General features: G+C 43.7%; 1 protein-coding gene across 1 annotated transcript in view; it reads right to left on the reverse strand.

Annotated features, from left to right (window-relative positions):
* lrpprc (leucine-rich pentatricopeptide repeat containing) overlaps positions 1 to 17,037 on the reverse strand; it is a 51,675-nt gene that overhangs the window by 350 nt on the left and 34,288 nt on the right. Inside the window, exons 26-37 of the mRNA XM_086045689.1 lie at positions 15,097 to 15,165; positions 14,926 to 15,016; positions 14,517 to 14,659; positions 12,920 to 13,043; positions 12,065 to 12,191; positions 9,418 to 9,506; positions 9,139 to 9,343; positions 7,561 to 7,688; positions 7,362 to 7,477; positions 4,619 to 4,693; positions 4,024 to 4,108; positions 2,010 to 2,152 (exon numbers count right to left, since the gene is read on the reverse strand). Of these exons, the coding sequence (XP_085901815.1) occupies positions 2,010 to 2,152; positions 4,024 to 4,108; positions 4,619 to 4,693; positions 7,362 to 7,477; positions 7,561 to 7,688; positions 9,139 to 9,343; positions 9,418 to 9,506; positions 12,065 to 12,191; positions 12,920 to 13,043; positions 14,517 to 14,659; positions 14,926 to 15,016; positions 15,097 to 15,165 (1,395 nt within the window). The remainder of the gene's footprint in view (positions 1 to 2,009; positions 2,153 to 4,023; positions 4,109 to 4,618; positions 4,694 to 7,361; positions 7,478 to 7,560; positions 7,689 to 9,138; positions 9,344 to 9,417; positions 9,507 to 12,064; positions 12,192 to 12,919; positions 13,044 to 14,516; positions 14,660 to 14,925; positions 15,017 to 15,096; positions 15,166 to 17,037) is intronic.

The following is a 17,037-nucleotide window of genomic DNA, read 5'->3' on the forward strand; positions in this document are numbered from 1 at the left end:
ACAGGTTGTCTCGTTTCATCTTTAAATCCCCATTAATACACAAAGAAGGGATTTGTCGCGCACATACACACCGTCTACACACACTGAAGGCCTACTCTTGGTTAATTAATCGGTGTTTTGATCCACACCAGGTGTTGTTGTGTGTGTGTGTGTTTTGCTCTTGTTTGGCTGGATAAAGGCTTCTGTGGAAAGTACAGTGGTACCTTGACTTAAGTTAATTTGTTCCGTGAACAAAGGGCAAATCAATGTGCCACAAATGAGCGAATTGAAATGCCATTCATCCAGTCCAGCTCCCCCAAAACCACATAAAAATATTACTTTTTATGTTGAAGAAAAAATACCTTTGTATACATAATAAAAAGAGTATTAAAAAAAAAAAGAATGTGGCTTTACAAAGTGCAGTTACGGTAGATACTGTAGTATTTGTGTGTGGGATGCTAACAAAGGACTCATTTTGTTTCAATGAAGCTGCTCAACTTATGCGCACCTAGATGCCACAAGATGGTGGCAAAAGCGATACATTGGAATTGCTTATTGGTGGTATATCTCCCTTCATTCAAGATTTTTGGGGTACAAAAAAGCTGCCGTTGCATCTCTGAGGCGCACGTCCACCCATGAAGAGTCAAATTAAACAACCATGTAAATGGATGTTTTCCGCCAATTTTGTAAAATGGGATCCCCGCCCTACGTGACAAGCATGTGAACTGTAGAGAATGAAGTTCTGCTTCCAGGAGCGAAAATGCTTTTATTGTGCTTACTTGCGCTCATTCGCCTCCACACACTGGCTTCCACAAATCAGAGCAACTTGCCTCTTTCAACCTCCTAGCTCCGCCCCCGATTGTCGTGGTTAATAAGTTGGGAAGACCAGACCCCACTTAAAACGGGATAAATTCAGAAAAGCTCAAATAATGAGGTGCAAAGTTGATCCTCTGCGTATTTTGACCAAAAACGGTAGACAAAGATGCGTAGGAAATGTTTTAAATGATTTTTTTTTTTTTTTTTAATGAATGAAGGCTTTTTGTTCACAGGGTAAATCCAACAAGTGACACCCAGCATTCTCAATGGCCACTTGGCATGGGATTTTCCAATGTTTCCCCAACATCTCAGTGTATAACACATGAATCTTAAAACATCAACTCTGGCGTATGTTGAAGGTATCAAATCTATGTACAATTAAACACTGATGTGGATTATTGGGCCTTGGTGGAGGTCCACGAGTGTCGTTCGAGCGTTAGTGCGGCAGCCTTGACGTCTGCCTGCCTGGGGAAGGCCGAGCATCACTTCACTCTCCTGACGGATGTTGAATAATGCAAGAGCCTCTCTTACCTTGGTCCTGCAGGTGAGTCAGGCTGCGGGTGCACCTGCCTCCAGCGGCCTCGGTGGCAACATGAGAGCCCTCTAAGTGTGCATACACAAAATGTGTGTGCGTTTCCCTAAAATAGGCCCACACCAACTTATATAATGTGGCAAGTGCTAAAAGGCTCCTAAGTAGCCGAAATAGCTAGACAACACCCGTCGATACCCTCTCACAGGCACCATATGGGATGGAGTTGGGGTGGGACGGGGGGAATTATAAAATATAAGGTATAATATGTATTTATTTCCGTAAAAGAAGGTTTGCAACATACAAACACACCAGTTTTGGGACATATTACCGAAGGAACATTGAAACACAACATTGTCAGATAAATTGGTTTAACATTAAAATGTTTTAAAACATTTTGAATGATATGTAATATGTTTATTTAATTCATACATATTTGAGTTAATTGTGTCAGCTGCTTTTAGAGACAAAGTTCACTGTCTGCTTAGCTGGTAAAACAGATCTTTTTTTTAATTGATATTTATGTTTTAATGGAGTTTGAAAATGTGCTTTCGAGATGACCTTGCGTCTGATCCAAAATCAAATCTGACTGAACAATTATATACGTTTTTTAAAGATACATAATAATTTACAATTTTTGCGGAGCGATGTATGTTGACTGTAGTCGTGCGGCGGTGGAACTCACGGGGGGCTCGGGGAAAGGCGCCGTTTCTCCTGCGTCGCGATACATGACGGCCAGCCGCTTGAGCGACAGCTCGTCCACCACCAGCCCCTCCTCCTGCGCGCGCTCGTACAGCGCCTTGGCCGACGCCAGGTCTTTGTCCATGACTGTCATAGAAATCCACGTGAAGCAACAAATCACATTTCAGATGGCAAAAGTCTGGCTCATGAATAGCACTCCAAATGTGCATTAAAGGGTTTACACACCTTGTTAAAGTCAAAATAAAATTTCAAGATGGATTTTCAAGCTTTTGGAGCAACTTACAACCGCGCTATGGATATATTAAAAATGACTTCATCGCAATTAATGTATTACATCAAAATGAATTAAAAATCTACTTCTGAACTGGGAGATGAAACTTTGAAGGAAAAGCCATTAGCAGACCTTGCTTGCTCCAAGTTCAAGCACTTCTAAAAAGCACTTTAGCCACATTTGCGGCACTTCATAAACCTTGAACAAAGTATGAGAAAGAATCTGAAGCATCGAGGAACCCTGTAAACCCCGTGAGAGTCAACATGCCCTTTTATGAAAATTAAATATCACTTCAGTGTGAAAAAGGCTTCTTTTCTGACTATAAGCACCATAAAAAATTGCGTTACATCCAATAATGTGCCGCGTTTATGTTCCTCCAGTTCTTTCCCTCCAAAGGAAATAACCAGGTTATGTCTATTGAGAAATAAAGAGGGAACCCAAGTGCGCAAACGCATGTCCCCTTTGAGCAGCAGGCTAACGCTAATGAAATAGTCATGTCCGCTCATCTTTGCTGTGATAACGGGGGGAAAATGGTCGGGATTATAGTTCAAAGGCGGACAGTCGGCATGTAAGACAAAAGAAGCGCTGAGTGGCAGGTCGTGTAGCGATTAGCACGCTAGGCTAGGCAGGACAGTTAACTCATTAGTGGACATGTGTTCTTCAAAAAGGCCGGCATGTCTTCTTACTGTGCCTCCACACAACATACATTTCAATGAACACTCACTATTTGCAGGCGTTAGGGACCAAGATAACACAAAAAGCAACAATTTACAAAGAACAGTTGCCCGCCCCAAATTATTAAGTCAAGTCAAACCCCAGGGATCATGCTATTTCTGGCCCCCTACTAGAATAAAGTGCAATTGCACATCCACTACAGTAGGTGGCAGTGGCGCTCAGTCGTGCTTTTTTATCATTTTAGGCAAATTCACGCTCTTTAATTTTTTTGTTAGACTAAATTTTGACTAAAAAAACAACATTAAGTTATTGTTTGTTGTAAGTTGATCTAAATTACTTTCTATATTTGTCTTCTTTAATGCACACAATGTTATGCAGATGTGCGCTAACAACTTCATAGACAAAAGATACTATCTATAGCCGCGTAAGAAAAAATGGCTTACAGATGATTTGATTTTGAATAAAATGCACCAGAAATGCACATCTAGCAAAACATATGCATATAATACACATACAGAGGTTCAGTGAATGAATTGCTGAAACCCTAAATATATTACAAATTATAAACACCTCAATTGAAACTCATTTTGCAAAAATAAATGGCTTACAAAAATGATTTGATATAAAAAAAAAAATAAGAGAGAGAAATGTGAGGACGCTGGTGTGTATGTTACTGCTACTCAACCTGTAAAAATAATCACTAATACTCTCGTATTAGCCATTTGATTCCATTTTTGTCACTTCATTTTTTGACACAGTGACACATAAATACTATCATTTCTAAATATCGATAGTGTATTGTAAATCTTTAGTTGGGCACTTCATCCGTCGTCTTCCATCACAGAGCCGTTCACTGTCCAGCCGGCCAAAATAAATATGCAAATAAGTGCAGTTTTCTGCAAATAGTTTCAATTATGTACTATAAAAAAAATATCTTGAACGCGTGAGCGGCGATTTGCAAATTAGCGAGGGTTTACTGTATGTATTGGTAATTCTGTCATAACAACGCTGGGCTAACCACGCAGGCCCAGCGTCATGGCCTGGATCTTACCGTGACACTTCATCAAGTAAGGGTAGAGCACTTCCTTCTCAGCAAAGTTGGGGATCAGGCTCTGCAAGGTCTTGATTTTGCCCACCTACCAAAACACACAAGAACGATCGTCACATCACGTGGGATTAGCAACACATGCAAAATTAACATAATGCAGCCGAATGGATGTAGGCATTTTCTTACATTAAAACAAAAATGAAAAAAATATGGACAAAGTTACAGTCATCATTTCACAAGAAATCATACGATTGCAAAAAGGCAATATTGTATACAAATGAAGTCATCAGATTTAAAGAGGACAGCGGTAACATTTTGAGAAAGGGTTGCAATTTGACAAGACGAAATTTGTCATTGTAAGTCTAAAGTCATCATTTTCTCCAGAAATGGTTCGACTACAAAAAGTCACAATTTTATGAGACACAGGCAAAAACACTGTGTCCAAACGGACACATTACCACCATTTCCAGAAGTCCAAAGAAAACCAACTGATGCCCTTAAAGCTGAAGGCAGGCTAACAGTACAATTGTAAAAAGGGGGGTAAAAGATTCTTTAAAAAAGAAAAAGAAAGAAAAAGAAAGACAAAACGTGACTAGACCTGTCCTGGCCGCTGAGACGCTCGCGTCAAGTAGGACACTAGCACTTCCTTCTGCTCAGCCAAGGCGTTGACCCTCTGCAAGAAGAGATAAAGGAAATATAATTTCAGGGGACATTCGTGGTGCATTTAATTGATTATTTCATGAAAAAAATAAACGCATTGAGTTGCCAGCCGTGGATTAATCTTAAAGGGCTTGTTTGGACATAAGCACATGGATAAAGATTAGACATGACGTAACTTGCAGTTCTTACTTAATCCAAAAGGAAAAGATCCTTCAATGTGTAAAACACATGCAGGCATTTGTACGCGACATGGCTACGAGTGAATTTCATGTCCCTGCTGTGCACAGCAAAAGTGTTGCTCGCGCCCGTGTGTGTGCTATGACATTCCTAGCCAGTCGGTAAGCGGAACGCTCTTACGGAACTCAAAGCAAGTGGCCTGCGAGGCTTTTAACAAAACGCGCACATGCATGACGCGCACACACACACACAAAATTATTCGAGTACAATCATGCAATTAGAGCGACGCTATGCACATTGGCGCCATCCCTGGTGTTTTATTTATTTCATTCATTCCCAGCCTGGCCCCTGGTGACACCGGAACCGACCCGGCAGCTCCTAAAAGCTGCGGAGGCTCCCAGGGAACGTCTCATCCTTCCTCCCCACTCACACGTGGTCCGGGTTGTACTTCTTAATGACTTCACGCTCGCTCCCCGCACGCTCACACGCCGCGCTTCTCTTGATAGGTTCGCCATAGTAATTGTGCGCCTGTCTACTTAAAAGCTTTTCAGAGTTTTGCTGCTTAACTGTGCGACGGGATGGCCCGGCTTGCTTTGCTGTGCAGCCCTCCAGTGAGGCCTAAAGAGGGTCTGCAAGGGGGACGATAGATGGAATCCTTATGCACGGGTCATGTCAGTACTCACAAGCTTGACAAGTAGGGGACCACTACAGTAATTTGTGTAATATTATTAGCAAGTGATCAGTAGGTAAAAATGCACTATTCAAATATGCAAATGACCTGAGATATAATCATATGAATATACATTTATACAATATCCATCATTTTAAACAACTATTGTAAAAATTCACATTACACGAGAATTCAGACTATGTCACGTGATTGCAGTCATCTGTCCCACTATAGAGTCAAAACACATGCTGCATTTTTGAAGACTGTCCAGGATGCATATAAAGCATGTAAGTGATGTAATCCATAGTTTGTGTTTAAATAGTGATGAAGGGAGAGAGCAGTGAGTAGTAATGTATCTGTTCATTAAAGTCCATCATGTCAGACATTGCTGTTAAATGATTGAAAAGGATTATCACCCCAGATGTCTGGGGAAAAAAAGCAGGAGCAGACTTGAGATTTATCTCATTTTGGATGGTTTTTTTTTTTTTTGCCTCATGAAATAAGTAAATTATTTTAATATTCATTCACAATTTAATCTGACTTTTGGGGGGGGTTAAACGTGTTATAAATGACAATTTAGTAGCAAAAAACTGTGTTGCTGACTTAAGAATATTAAAAAAAAACAAAACAGTATACTCCTGTTTAAATAGTGATGACGCGCAGCAGTAAGTAACACACGTTTTCATTAGTGTGCACTTAAGTCACACATGCAAGCAAACGACTGAGAGGGGTGATCACCCAGCAAGTGAGTGAGAAGTAATCGCAAGTCCCTCCCATTTACCGCCTGTGTGTAGTCTTTTTCTCGGCCATTCTGTCACCGTCTCGTCCACCCACCTAGCGCCTACATATTCATTTCCCAGAGCTCACAGCGAAGCCATCGAGCTGTAACGCATGAACTGTGCGTAAATAAGTGAAGTAGAAGTCTGAGTCGGTCGACCACAGACCAGCAGACTCGGTGGGATGTGGGACGCAAATGCAAAAGGCCGGATAAATTAGTCAAAACCTGTGGTGGGTGAATGCATCCGTCCGTCACAAGGGTTTGACTACTGGACAGAGGCATGAGGGAGTTGTGATGGACTTAAAAAAATAAAAATCCTCCCCACTTCTGCATTTTGTTCCTGCTGTGAATGATTTTGATTGCCATTAGACAGAAAGCACTAAGGCCTTCAGCTGTGGAGTGTCTTAAGAATGGAGGCTAGGGAGTCACTAGTGTAGCAGTCGGTTGGAAGAAGGCATGAGATGAAACAAGGTCTAGAAATCTAGAGTACCGGTAGAAAGAGATCCGGTACAGATAAAATAACAAGTGCCCCAGGACACAGCCCCGATGAACACCTTTTCAAAAGGACACAGTCAAGAAGTTAAAGAATAATGCGAGCCCCAGAGAGACACAGGACTGCTCCTTGAGGAACTCCAGAGGGAAAGAGTGAGGTTCCAGACAGTAAAGCAGTTGACGGATGTGAGGGACACTGGTTGGATAGACACTGCAACATGAGCTCAAGGACTCTATCTTAATGGACGTCAGTGTAAAAGGGTGAGACTCCAGACATGGTAAAAAGGTCACAAAATAATATGAGCCGCAAAAGAGAGCGAAGGGAAGATTGTGAAACCGAGAAGAAATGTTGGACTTGTTGCATTTTGGGTACAGGATGGAGTCATTGGCAGCATAGCAGTCATTACGGGAAACAACACAAGCCAACCGGCCTTGAGAATGAATGACAAAAGCCCTAGTACTGAGCCCTGTGGTACTCAGGTGCACTTCATGGTTCATTTATGGCGGTTACATAGCATCACAAATATTGCTGTACGCATGGCACACGTGTTCCCAAACACTCACAGCCAGCATGAACTTGGCATCTTCTACTCTGTCCAAGTCCAGAAGGTTTACAAACAGATCTGAAGCTGGTCTGTAACAGGCAAAGTGGTTGGCAAGCCGCTCCGCCAGAGCACTCACTGCAACAAAACATGCACCTTCGGTCAACGGCACTGCTGGTGACATCGGCCATTGGACATTATGTGGCCGTTGTCCGTCTTACACTTGTCGATGGCTTTGTCGTTGTTTTCCTCCAAAATCTTCCGGAACACAAAGGCCATACTGGGGTTTTTGCTGTCCGGACTGGTGTAAACTTCCTCAAGTGTCTCAACCGCTGACTCCAAATCACCCCTGAGGACAAAAACAAGAGTTCATGTCAGAAAGATATTCCCATTTTTTTTCTCTTTACTATGTAAACTTTTGCCGCTTTGTTGGTGCACAAAGCCATGAAAATCGAAAGCTCTACAGAAAGTCAACTCAATCTGGCAACCTGACCCGGCGAGTACACTTAACTGTTCCTCCCCCTTCCGCAATCGGCATCGTGATGAATATTTTACCGCGGCGGCGTGTGCGCCTACGCGCAAGTGTATGTGCGAGTGTCCGGAGGTGGGTGAACATATCCACCCTGATTGTTGCGACCGGGACCGTCTGAATAATTCAGCGGGGGCCCCCGCTAAATGCGGTTCTCTCTACTTTCCGGCTCCGCTCGCTTCTCCACCCGGGCTCTTAACCAGTCAGCTTGACTCAGGCACAGCGGGGACGCACGTGTCAGAGCGGCTCAGGGCGCCGCTCCCGGAGGTCAAGGTTCAAGCTGACAGGGCCGAGCAACGATGGCCAACCGGGCGTGAGGCCGTCTTGCGATTTCGTCCACTTTCTGCGGCGCTGCCGAGTTGGCACGGGGACGCCTGTCGCGCTAATGCGGCAAGTGGCGTGATGAAAGTTTGATACACAATGTGTTTTTATATTTTGTCCGCTGTTGTTTGAGAGGCGGCGCAGCGGCGGTGGAGGATGGGTGTTTTCATGACATTAAAAGGAATCCATGAATAATCCTATTATGCCCGTGTCTCCCATTTGTTCTGGACGTCCTGCCCGCTTGCTTGCTAAGCTTTTATGCTAAGAGTGTGTCATAACAGGTCTTGTCACGCACTTGCCTGGCGGTAATGTGTTAAAACTCTAGTTCTTTGTGTGATTCGCTGTAAAACAACTTCTGCCTTGCACTTTACTAAATAATTTGCAGAATAATGTACGTTTTTCAAGTGTTTCCACATATACATGGGTTAGACAGCCTGCACAAGCACTGGCTAAGTGATTAAGAAAAAAAAATCAAAACCGCAAGCAGAAATTAAATGACCGTCACTTGAATTCGATCACTTGAATTTCGATGAAGACCTTCGCACCACCTCATGCTTGAGCCTGAATTATATTCATCCAACCATAAAAAGTCAGACACGTTCCGCTCAAACATTATCATCGTCAAACAACTGATATTTCGAGAATCTCATAAGATTCGCTTGTAGTTGAAATCCTAACTAAAAATGCACGGTAGCTTACACATTCTTTTTCTGAGTGAACTAAAGTAGGATTGAGAGTGTAGCTATTTTTCTTAGTGGGGAGGTTGACCCTGCAACTGTGAATAACGGGGGGGGGGGATACGGGTGTATGATCAACCCCTTGATAAAAAGAAAGGATCAAAATTAAGGAAAGAGATGCTATTTTTGGGCCATGTCTTCATCTCGAGACTCTCACTTATGAATCCAATGTAGCAGTGGTAGATATCAAAAGAAGCCAGCAACGGACTTACAGCTTGATGTGAGCCAGGGCCTTGTTGTTGGTGAACAACATGGTAGATAGGTTGAGACCGGTGCCCAGACCCTCCAGGAGCGACTGCACCTCCGCAATTCCCGCCACGTCGCCTTGGCTGCCGAGGGCCTGCACCAGCCTGGTGATGGCGAGCTGCGAGGGCACGAGGTCCTGATGCAGCATCGACTTGCACGTCTCCATAGCGTCTGAGGGGAGGGGAAACGAGATCCGACGTTGCGCTTGCTAGACCTCGTGTTTGTGCGGTGTGTATCGCCGTTACCTTTCGTCTGGCCGCGCTTGCTCTGTGTGACCACGAGCAAACTGTTGGCGATGTCGCTCAGCTGGAAGTTTGGCATACGAGACTGGGCACTGAAATAGTTGACAGATTGCTATGTTTTACCATTTCCAAAAACTAAAAATGCACAAAGATAACCTCATTGTATTCCACTGGGCACCATCCCAACTCTCGAGGATACTGCACATGCGATATATGTACCATAAAAATAGTTCAGCCACAACTTAATGGTCACCTGCACAGGCTGATCAGTTTTGATCGATGCTGTCAGAGAGATATTAAATTAACAATATGTTTATATAAGTTGACTAGTGATAAAAATGGTATGAAATGTAACATCACGATTATAGTGAGCAAAATGATCATGGTTATCAGTTATCACAAATAAAACCCTTGGCGCTTATTACACCAAAACAGTATTGATGATAATTCCAATGGAAAAAGGTAATAATTATCATGTTTTATCAGTAAACGATTTAATCTATAATTTTGACCTTTGGGTATCCAGTATATGTATTAAAAAATGCGCATCCCCCACGTTTCCCCCGGCGGAATACAATAACTATCTTAGACTCTGCAGTCGTATTTTACATAAAGGGCTGGTGCTAAACACACTGCACAGGCCAACAGAAAAGAAAAATCATGGACACGCAGGACTGGGGAAGAACAAATATTGACAAGTGCACTCCAGATGGAGATTTATCGGCCTCAAGTGTCTCGTGGTGAGCTGAACCGAGATATGCCCGTTGGCTTTCAACATGACCGAGGGACAGGGATTTGTCAACACTGAAAGCAAATTTTTTTTTTTTTCCCCCCCTAAGCTGAGGCGAGCCGGTTAATATCTTTGTGGTGTCTTCGAACTTTGCAACATTAGGACGCATCACATTTGGGGGGAAAAAAACCCTAATCCTGCGGACAAAGTAGAGACAATGCAAGCTCCGTGACGGATGCCATGTCTGAGCCTCTTATGCCACCGTGTCAATAATACAGACATGAATGGCTTGATTGATGCCAGCGTGAAAGAGATGTTTTGCTCTGCGTGCGCCACACTGCACGTGTACTATGTGTGGCTGGGGTGTCGTTTTGCAGATGAACACTCTCCCAAATCTTCTCCTGACGGGTGTGCCGTCCTCATTTTGTTGCCACCAAAACCTCAATCAGACTCTTCTTCTTCTTCTGACTTATTACGAGAGCCCTGCAAGCAGATTAATCCGTGCGCTCAGCTGAGCATCAGGCCAGGCAGTCCTTATCACCACGGCGACACCGGGGGCCAAGCAGCATCCGGGAGCCGCTTGCGACAGGGTCACAGCGGGAACGGGGTCGCTGTGGTGGGGTCTGAATTACTCTTATCAGGTGAGAGAGAACCTCAAGAGGCTCGCTCGCACACACACACACACACACACACACACACACGCACGCACACACGCACACACACTTTCCCTGCACCTTCTCCTTCCAGGCATATTTGCACTTCAGCCAATGAATCCATCACCTCACCCTCAATCCCTTAATCTGGCTATAAGCGCCCCCCTTCGCTAGTCAATTCTGTCCAGATTTCCTCCAAACAAATGTACAAAGAATTAATGCCTATAGCGTGTTCATTAACCTCCTTCGTGATTAAATCTAGATGTCCTCGCCTTTTCTTTTTTGTCCCCCCACTTAGCTCTTTTTATCTCCTTATTTCTCGCCATTATCATCTTCCCCAGCCCGACTCTCCTCTCAGCTCATTCCACTCCTCAGCGCGAGCGCAGATAAAATAAAGAAAGAAAGAAAATCAAATAAAAAAACACAACCGAGCTTTCACGTGGTGCAGGGGAGGCCTTAAACTCGTTCGTACAAGAGCAGAGATGGGTTATCGCGCATATTGCGCAGCTCTTAAAGCGCTGCGATTATTTCTCATAACATGAGAGGGACAATCATGTAGGCTGATAAAAACACACCCGGAGATGTATTTTTTTTTTGTATGTGTGGGTGTCCCTGTACAAATGAGTTATAGCATTGCACGGTGAGCGGTTGCTTGTTTTCCTCCGAAGGACAAAGAACAAAAAAGGTGAGTAAAACAGAGGAGATTGGCAGCACTCCTGCATGCTCCCACTCACGCAACACGACCACATGATATATTACGATATCAACTATTTATAGTCCTATATTAGCCACTAAGCTAAAAGAGCGTTGGTGTTTGGTTGCCACCCATAAAACACATCCAGAGGGCATGATTGTGTGGAAGCACACAGTTGTCATCAGGCTTTGTTTACCTACGATGACCAGCGGAGGTGACATATCGGCGACATATCTCATTCTGTTACGTGTGTGTACAGAAATCTGCTAGAAAATGCAATAGCACCGGATGCATTATTTGGCCTTGCTAGGATTTTGTCATTAAGACTCATACTATTCAGAGAGAAACAGTGTCTTGGATGTGCACCAAAACTTAATGGATTCTCCCTTGGCTCATGTCCCACATCTCGTGAAAAATTGTGTGGAAAACAAACAAAAGCTCCTTGGCGACATCAATGAAAGGAAAGAGCAACATTTGACATCATTCAAAACGCTTGGTGGACAGTTTCCGACTCACGAACAAAGCAAATTGCCCGTGGCCGCTTTTGGCAGTCTTGACGGCGAGGCGACTTACATGTCCTTGGCCGCCATGGCGTCCTCCAAAGCTCCTCCGGCCAGCAGGGAGCGGATGACGTGGTCGTATGAGGCGGGGCCCAAAGCCACACCCTGACTGTCCGCTTGCCTCAGCATCCTGTAGGCCTCTGATAGTGAGAGCAAGAGCAGACTTACGTTGGGCTGGATGGCGGAAGTTCTAGCTACATACCCTTCTCTAAGTATTTGAGTTTTCAGAGGAACATATACACCTTTATGAAAACATAGACACACCTCAATAAATTACAATATCATGGAAAACTTCATTTATTTCAATAGTTCAACTCAAACTCATTATATACCGGTAGATTCACTACAGAGTGAAATATTTCATGATTCTCACTTTGCTTCATTTTGTTGATTGAATATTAAATAAACAATTCAAATTGTTTTTAATATGGGAATTTGGCAGGAAGTGGCTTTTTGAAAAGTATTTTTATTATGTTTTTAATTGAATTTGAGTTTCACTTTTTGAATTGAACTATAGAAATGAACTCTTGCACCAAAATGTCATTTCTTGACTTACGTCTGTCTGTTACGAGAATTTGTGGTTTCAAAGTTTTGAGGCCTACAATAAGATCTAATTTGAAGTTATTATTATTATTTTTAAATGGCATGCCTTGTGTGATCTAATGCTGTCATGGCTGCCTGGACCAATACAGACTTTTTTTTTTCCAAAGAAACATTTTTGCTTACCCAACATTCTACCATTGACATTTGTCAAAATTCAATAAAATGGCCAGGAACTGAAGCCTTCTATTTTCACTCTCATTGGAAAGGGGGATCAAAGTAACTACTGGGCTTCATTAATGAGGGACCTCGACCGCCAGCATCTTACCGTTGGCGTTTCCCTTCTTGCAGAGGGCCAGAAGTCGGATTTGATACTGGGAGCCACTTTCCACACCTCTGGGGGGTGTTTCTGCTTTGACCTGCTGTGTGTTGGCAGCTTGTCCGTACCAAGTCTGCAAAAGACACACACCCGCACACGAAATTAAACCGGGGCTGATGTTTCCATCAAAACACTGCAAACGCTTTCCTGGCTCTAACAAGTTGCTGCACATATTCACACTGTGTGTGTGTGCGTGTGTGTGTATGTGATGCGGGGCGGCCAGGGCCAGGGTCCCCTGATGCTCGCTCACCCGTGTAGCAGGGAGGGGAGGGGGTTAAGCTGTATTGGCTGGGGGCAAATTAGGGCTGGCACCCGGCAGGGGAGAGGCAAAGAGATGCGTACATGTTAAGAGTGCGGGGAGCGGGGACGTCAACTGGAGCGCCCCTGGGGTCACCTAGTTCATCGCTCGGGGCAACAGCGATCACTTCCTGTCTCGTCAAAGCTCGGGGCGCAAGGAGGAGAGGGAGAAATATCCAGCAAATCGAAAAAAAAAAAAAAAACCTCCCCTCGCTTGGTTTGCGGTCCTAAATCGTCTTAATTTGGTCTTTTAAGACAGCTTTCATGCACATACAAGAGCAAGCGAGCGAGCCATATGGTGGCATTTAGCTGCTGGCTTAATTAGTCGGCCATTAGGGATGTGCGCACACACATCCAGCTGTAATTCCTTTCGCCAGCCAGCTGCTCTGATTGACCACACAGCAATCCTGTTTGCTGCGCTTCATGTAATGAACAGAGGCTTAAAAAAAAGTGGAGTGTGGCGAGGGCACGCTGAGCATTTGATAAGAGGGTTTCTCCCCCTTCCCCCATATTTTAAGGGGGCCTCTTGATACATACAAGAAGCGGCGAGGTCAATATGCTCTTTAAGTGATCCAGTTAGCTGGCCGCTAATTATTCAACTTCACGTTTGGAAACTCACCTATTCACTGTTTTGGTGGTCAGGACAAAGGCTGCCATATTCTGGGATTTTGGTGCCAATGACTTGAGTTGAGAAGCATCCTTCTGACAACAGTAGTGCTTTGCTGCTATCTTGAGGCAATTATAACCCTTTATTTCTAATGGGGTCACTGACTTGCAGGTGTTCGGTAATTGTGTCAGGGCTTAATGCAGTTGTCATCAACTTCAGCTTTTCAATGATGTTTTTACATTCATAAACTAGTAAAGCATGGTTTGGCCTTGGTCTGCGCTCCACTGCGTGCCATTCCAGTTGTCAGCAGAAAACTGAATTGAAATGACTCCCAAAAGGTTTCCACGTAAAACATGAAAACGACAGCAATTAATGGCAAAATCACAGAGCACTGTCTAAAATGTTTTGGTTGAACTTAATCAAACTAGTTGCCTTTTCCCCCTTGTAATGTGTGTTCAACTTGCTGGTTACGTGTCACATTAGACCTCAGGCGTGTTTCAATTCCTCCAGTGCTGCTGGGAATCTCAAGATTTCGCTACTCCATCGCCTCCTTTCCCCACCAGGGGCCTTCTGGCTATTATTCTTCCGAATAATCTTCTTAATATAGTTAGCGGGATGCGCGGGCTATAGCATAGATTTTACCTCGGGCACATCGAAGGGCACCTCCTGGCCGTTATTCTTCAGGACATCGGCCAGCATGCGTAACGTCCTCTCGCGGGGAATGACGTTCTCCTCCTGGATCTTGGTCCACACGGCCTCCGCCTTCTGCCAGTTGTTAGTCTCCTCTAGTGGAAGGGCGAGATTGAGAGAATTCAATTTGAGATGGGGGAGTGCTCGGCCTGGCAGCGGAGGGTCATGCTGACAAGAGGGCAATCAAGACACTAATCTGATCAACTGACTCATCCGTGTCTATGCTGTCATGTAGACAACATATGAACTTGCAATAGGTTGACAATCAGCTTTAATGGTCCACTCAGCACTGCTGCAATCACACCACGGTGTTGTGCTTAGGTATCCAAACACGCCGACGGCAAATGGGAGAGGGACTTACTGCAGAGACGGAGGAGGTAACTGTACATCTCGTCACGGTCGCACTCAAATAACTTGGAGGTCATGTCCACCATCTGCTCCAGGACCTCCATCTAAGTGCATCAAGAAGTTGTGCTTCATCATCATCATTTTGCACTGAATCCATGATGCAGTGTGTTGGTGATGGTGTTACCTTTTGGGTGGTAATGCACTTCTCAGCATACCACTGCAGACGCCCTGGCCTTGCCCTCAGTCCAGGGGTCTATGAGGGGGGAAAACCAAAACAGAAAAAAAAAAAAAAGAAAAAAAAAAACACACAGGTGAGACCATGAATATCATCCATGACAAACGTGTTGCATTGTTGATGTTTCAAAATTATTGTTGTATTTCACAGGATCAGGCTGAAATTACAGCCACACAGCTAGGTATTGATAGATAAAAACCATCGGAGACGTCGCTCATGAGGATTTTGAGCCACTATTAAAAAAAATGGCTGATTACATGAAAGAAGCAAGAAAGTTAGTGATGCACTTTTATGTATGCAGGAAGTAAGTCATAGTTCATTTGTGAAAATCATTACCTGATTGCTCCCTTATTTTCTATTATACAAGTTCCTTCAAATTGATTGGAACACAAATGGAATGAAATTGTCAAATTGAAAGCTGCTTCATTGAGGCACATAACATTTTTTTCAAGGTAAAAAGCTGTAATGCTATTTCTGCTGCCATGGAATTATTAATATAACACTTCATATCACTCTTTGACATACTAAAAAAATATATTTTAAAATAGTCTCCTGTTTGATGATCCTCATATTTTTGTGTCAGGCAATTGTGTGCAACTGGGTGACAAACATGCAAAAATGCATGTTTTCTAAGTGCAGTAAGAAAGAAACAGAAGGCTAAATAGTTGTCTCGAATAAGCTGTAATGTTTCCCCATTTAAATGACTAATCCTAGACTGAGTTCTAAACAAGTCTCATAATATTTCCCAAGCACTTTACTTTAAAGTCTACTTTTAAATCCACACAAAGCTCTTGCTAATAACGATTTGAACGGGTCAAGTAATCTTTTCTTGTTTTCCTTTCTCAAAGCAAGTCGCAAGGGACAGGTTTAAAATGTGGATGTGCAACGATATTTGAAACAAAGTCCTCTATTTTTGGGAGCGCAACGACACATACAGGCCAAATTGAAATTGAAATGGCCCAACGAGCCGTCAAATACGGGTTGACATAGATTGATCTCAGGGCTCGTGTAGCACAGATTTAGTCGGATACGTGGAATGACAAGGTGATTATTACGAAAGAACAGCGATCAGGATTTCATCTGTCTCTTGGGGTCTGGATACAACTGAATAAGACGAGGATTGAGAGATCGCCCTTGCTCTCTCTCTCTCTCTCTCTGGTAATCTGAGAGCAGGGGGTTAAAAAAAAAATAAAAATAAAAAAAGAGCCAGGAAGTTAATCTGAATGAGTGAGGGAGGAAGGGGATCAACGGCGCTCAATCCCCGCTGGGCCTTTTTGATGGGAGCACCGTCAAGAAAAGATTGGCAGGCTTCATCCCTCACTGCAGCTTCGCATCCCAATCGCTCTCAATCCCAGCCTCTTCCTGCAAATCTCCCCTGCTCCTTCTCCTCCTTTTCCCCCCACCCTGCCTCACCATCCATCCCTCCATCCCAGGCGGAGGCTTTAATATGCGCTTACTCGAGCAGCCAAAGGGACAAATTAAAATGTGTCGCACTCACTCTCTCCCTCAGTCGCTCTAATCTTCTTAGAGACCAAAGCCCAGTGCAAGTGTTCCCATCTTTTCAACTGCTTTTTATTTTGTTTGTCAGTCTCCACGCGCAAACACACACAGTTTGTTTGGAATACCTCAGGCCCCGGAGTCCTAATCTGTAATTAATTTTGAAAAGGCAATCGTTCTTTGTTTTTTTTTTATTATTCTGTTCTTGTCTCAGTCCACATAGTGGATCAAAAGCACACTGCACAGGCGGAGCTCAAATTATGAAATATGTGTATACGACTAAAGAAAGAACTCACCTACACTTAACAGCAACCACCCATCTCACTTCCTGCTACAATGTTTTAATTCCTTTAATCACCCCGACCACTTAAACCACATGCACAAACACACGAG

Source organism: Filicampus tigris, chromosome 11, assembly GCF_054856515.1.
Source record: "Filicampus tigris isolate MCC_2025a chromosome 11, RoL_Ftig_1.0, whole genome shotgun sequence".
Taxonomy (NCBI): domain Eukaryota; kingdom Metazoa; phylum Chordata; class Actinopteri; order Syngnathiformes; family Syngnathidae; genus Filicampus; species Filicampus tigris.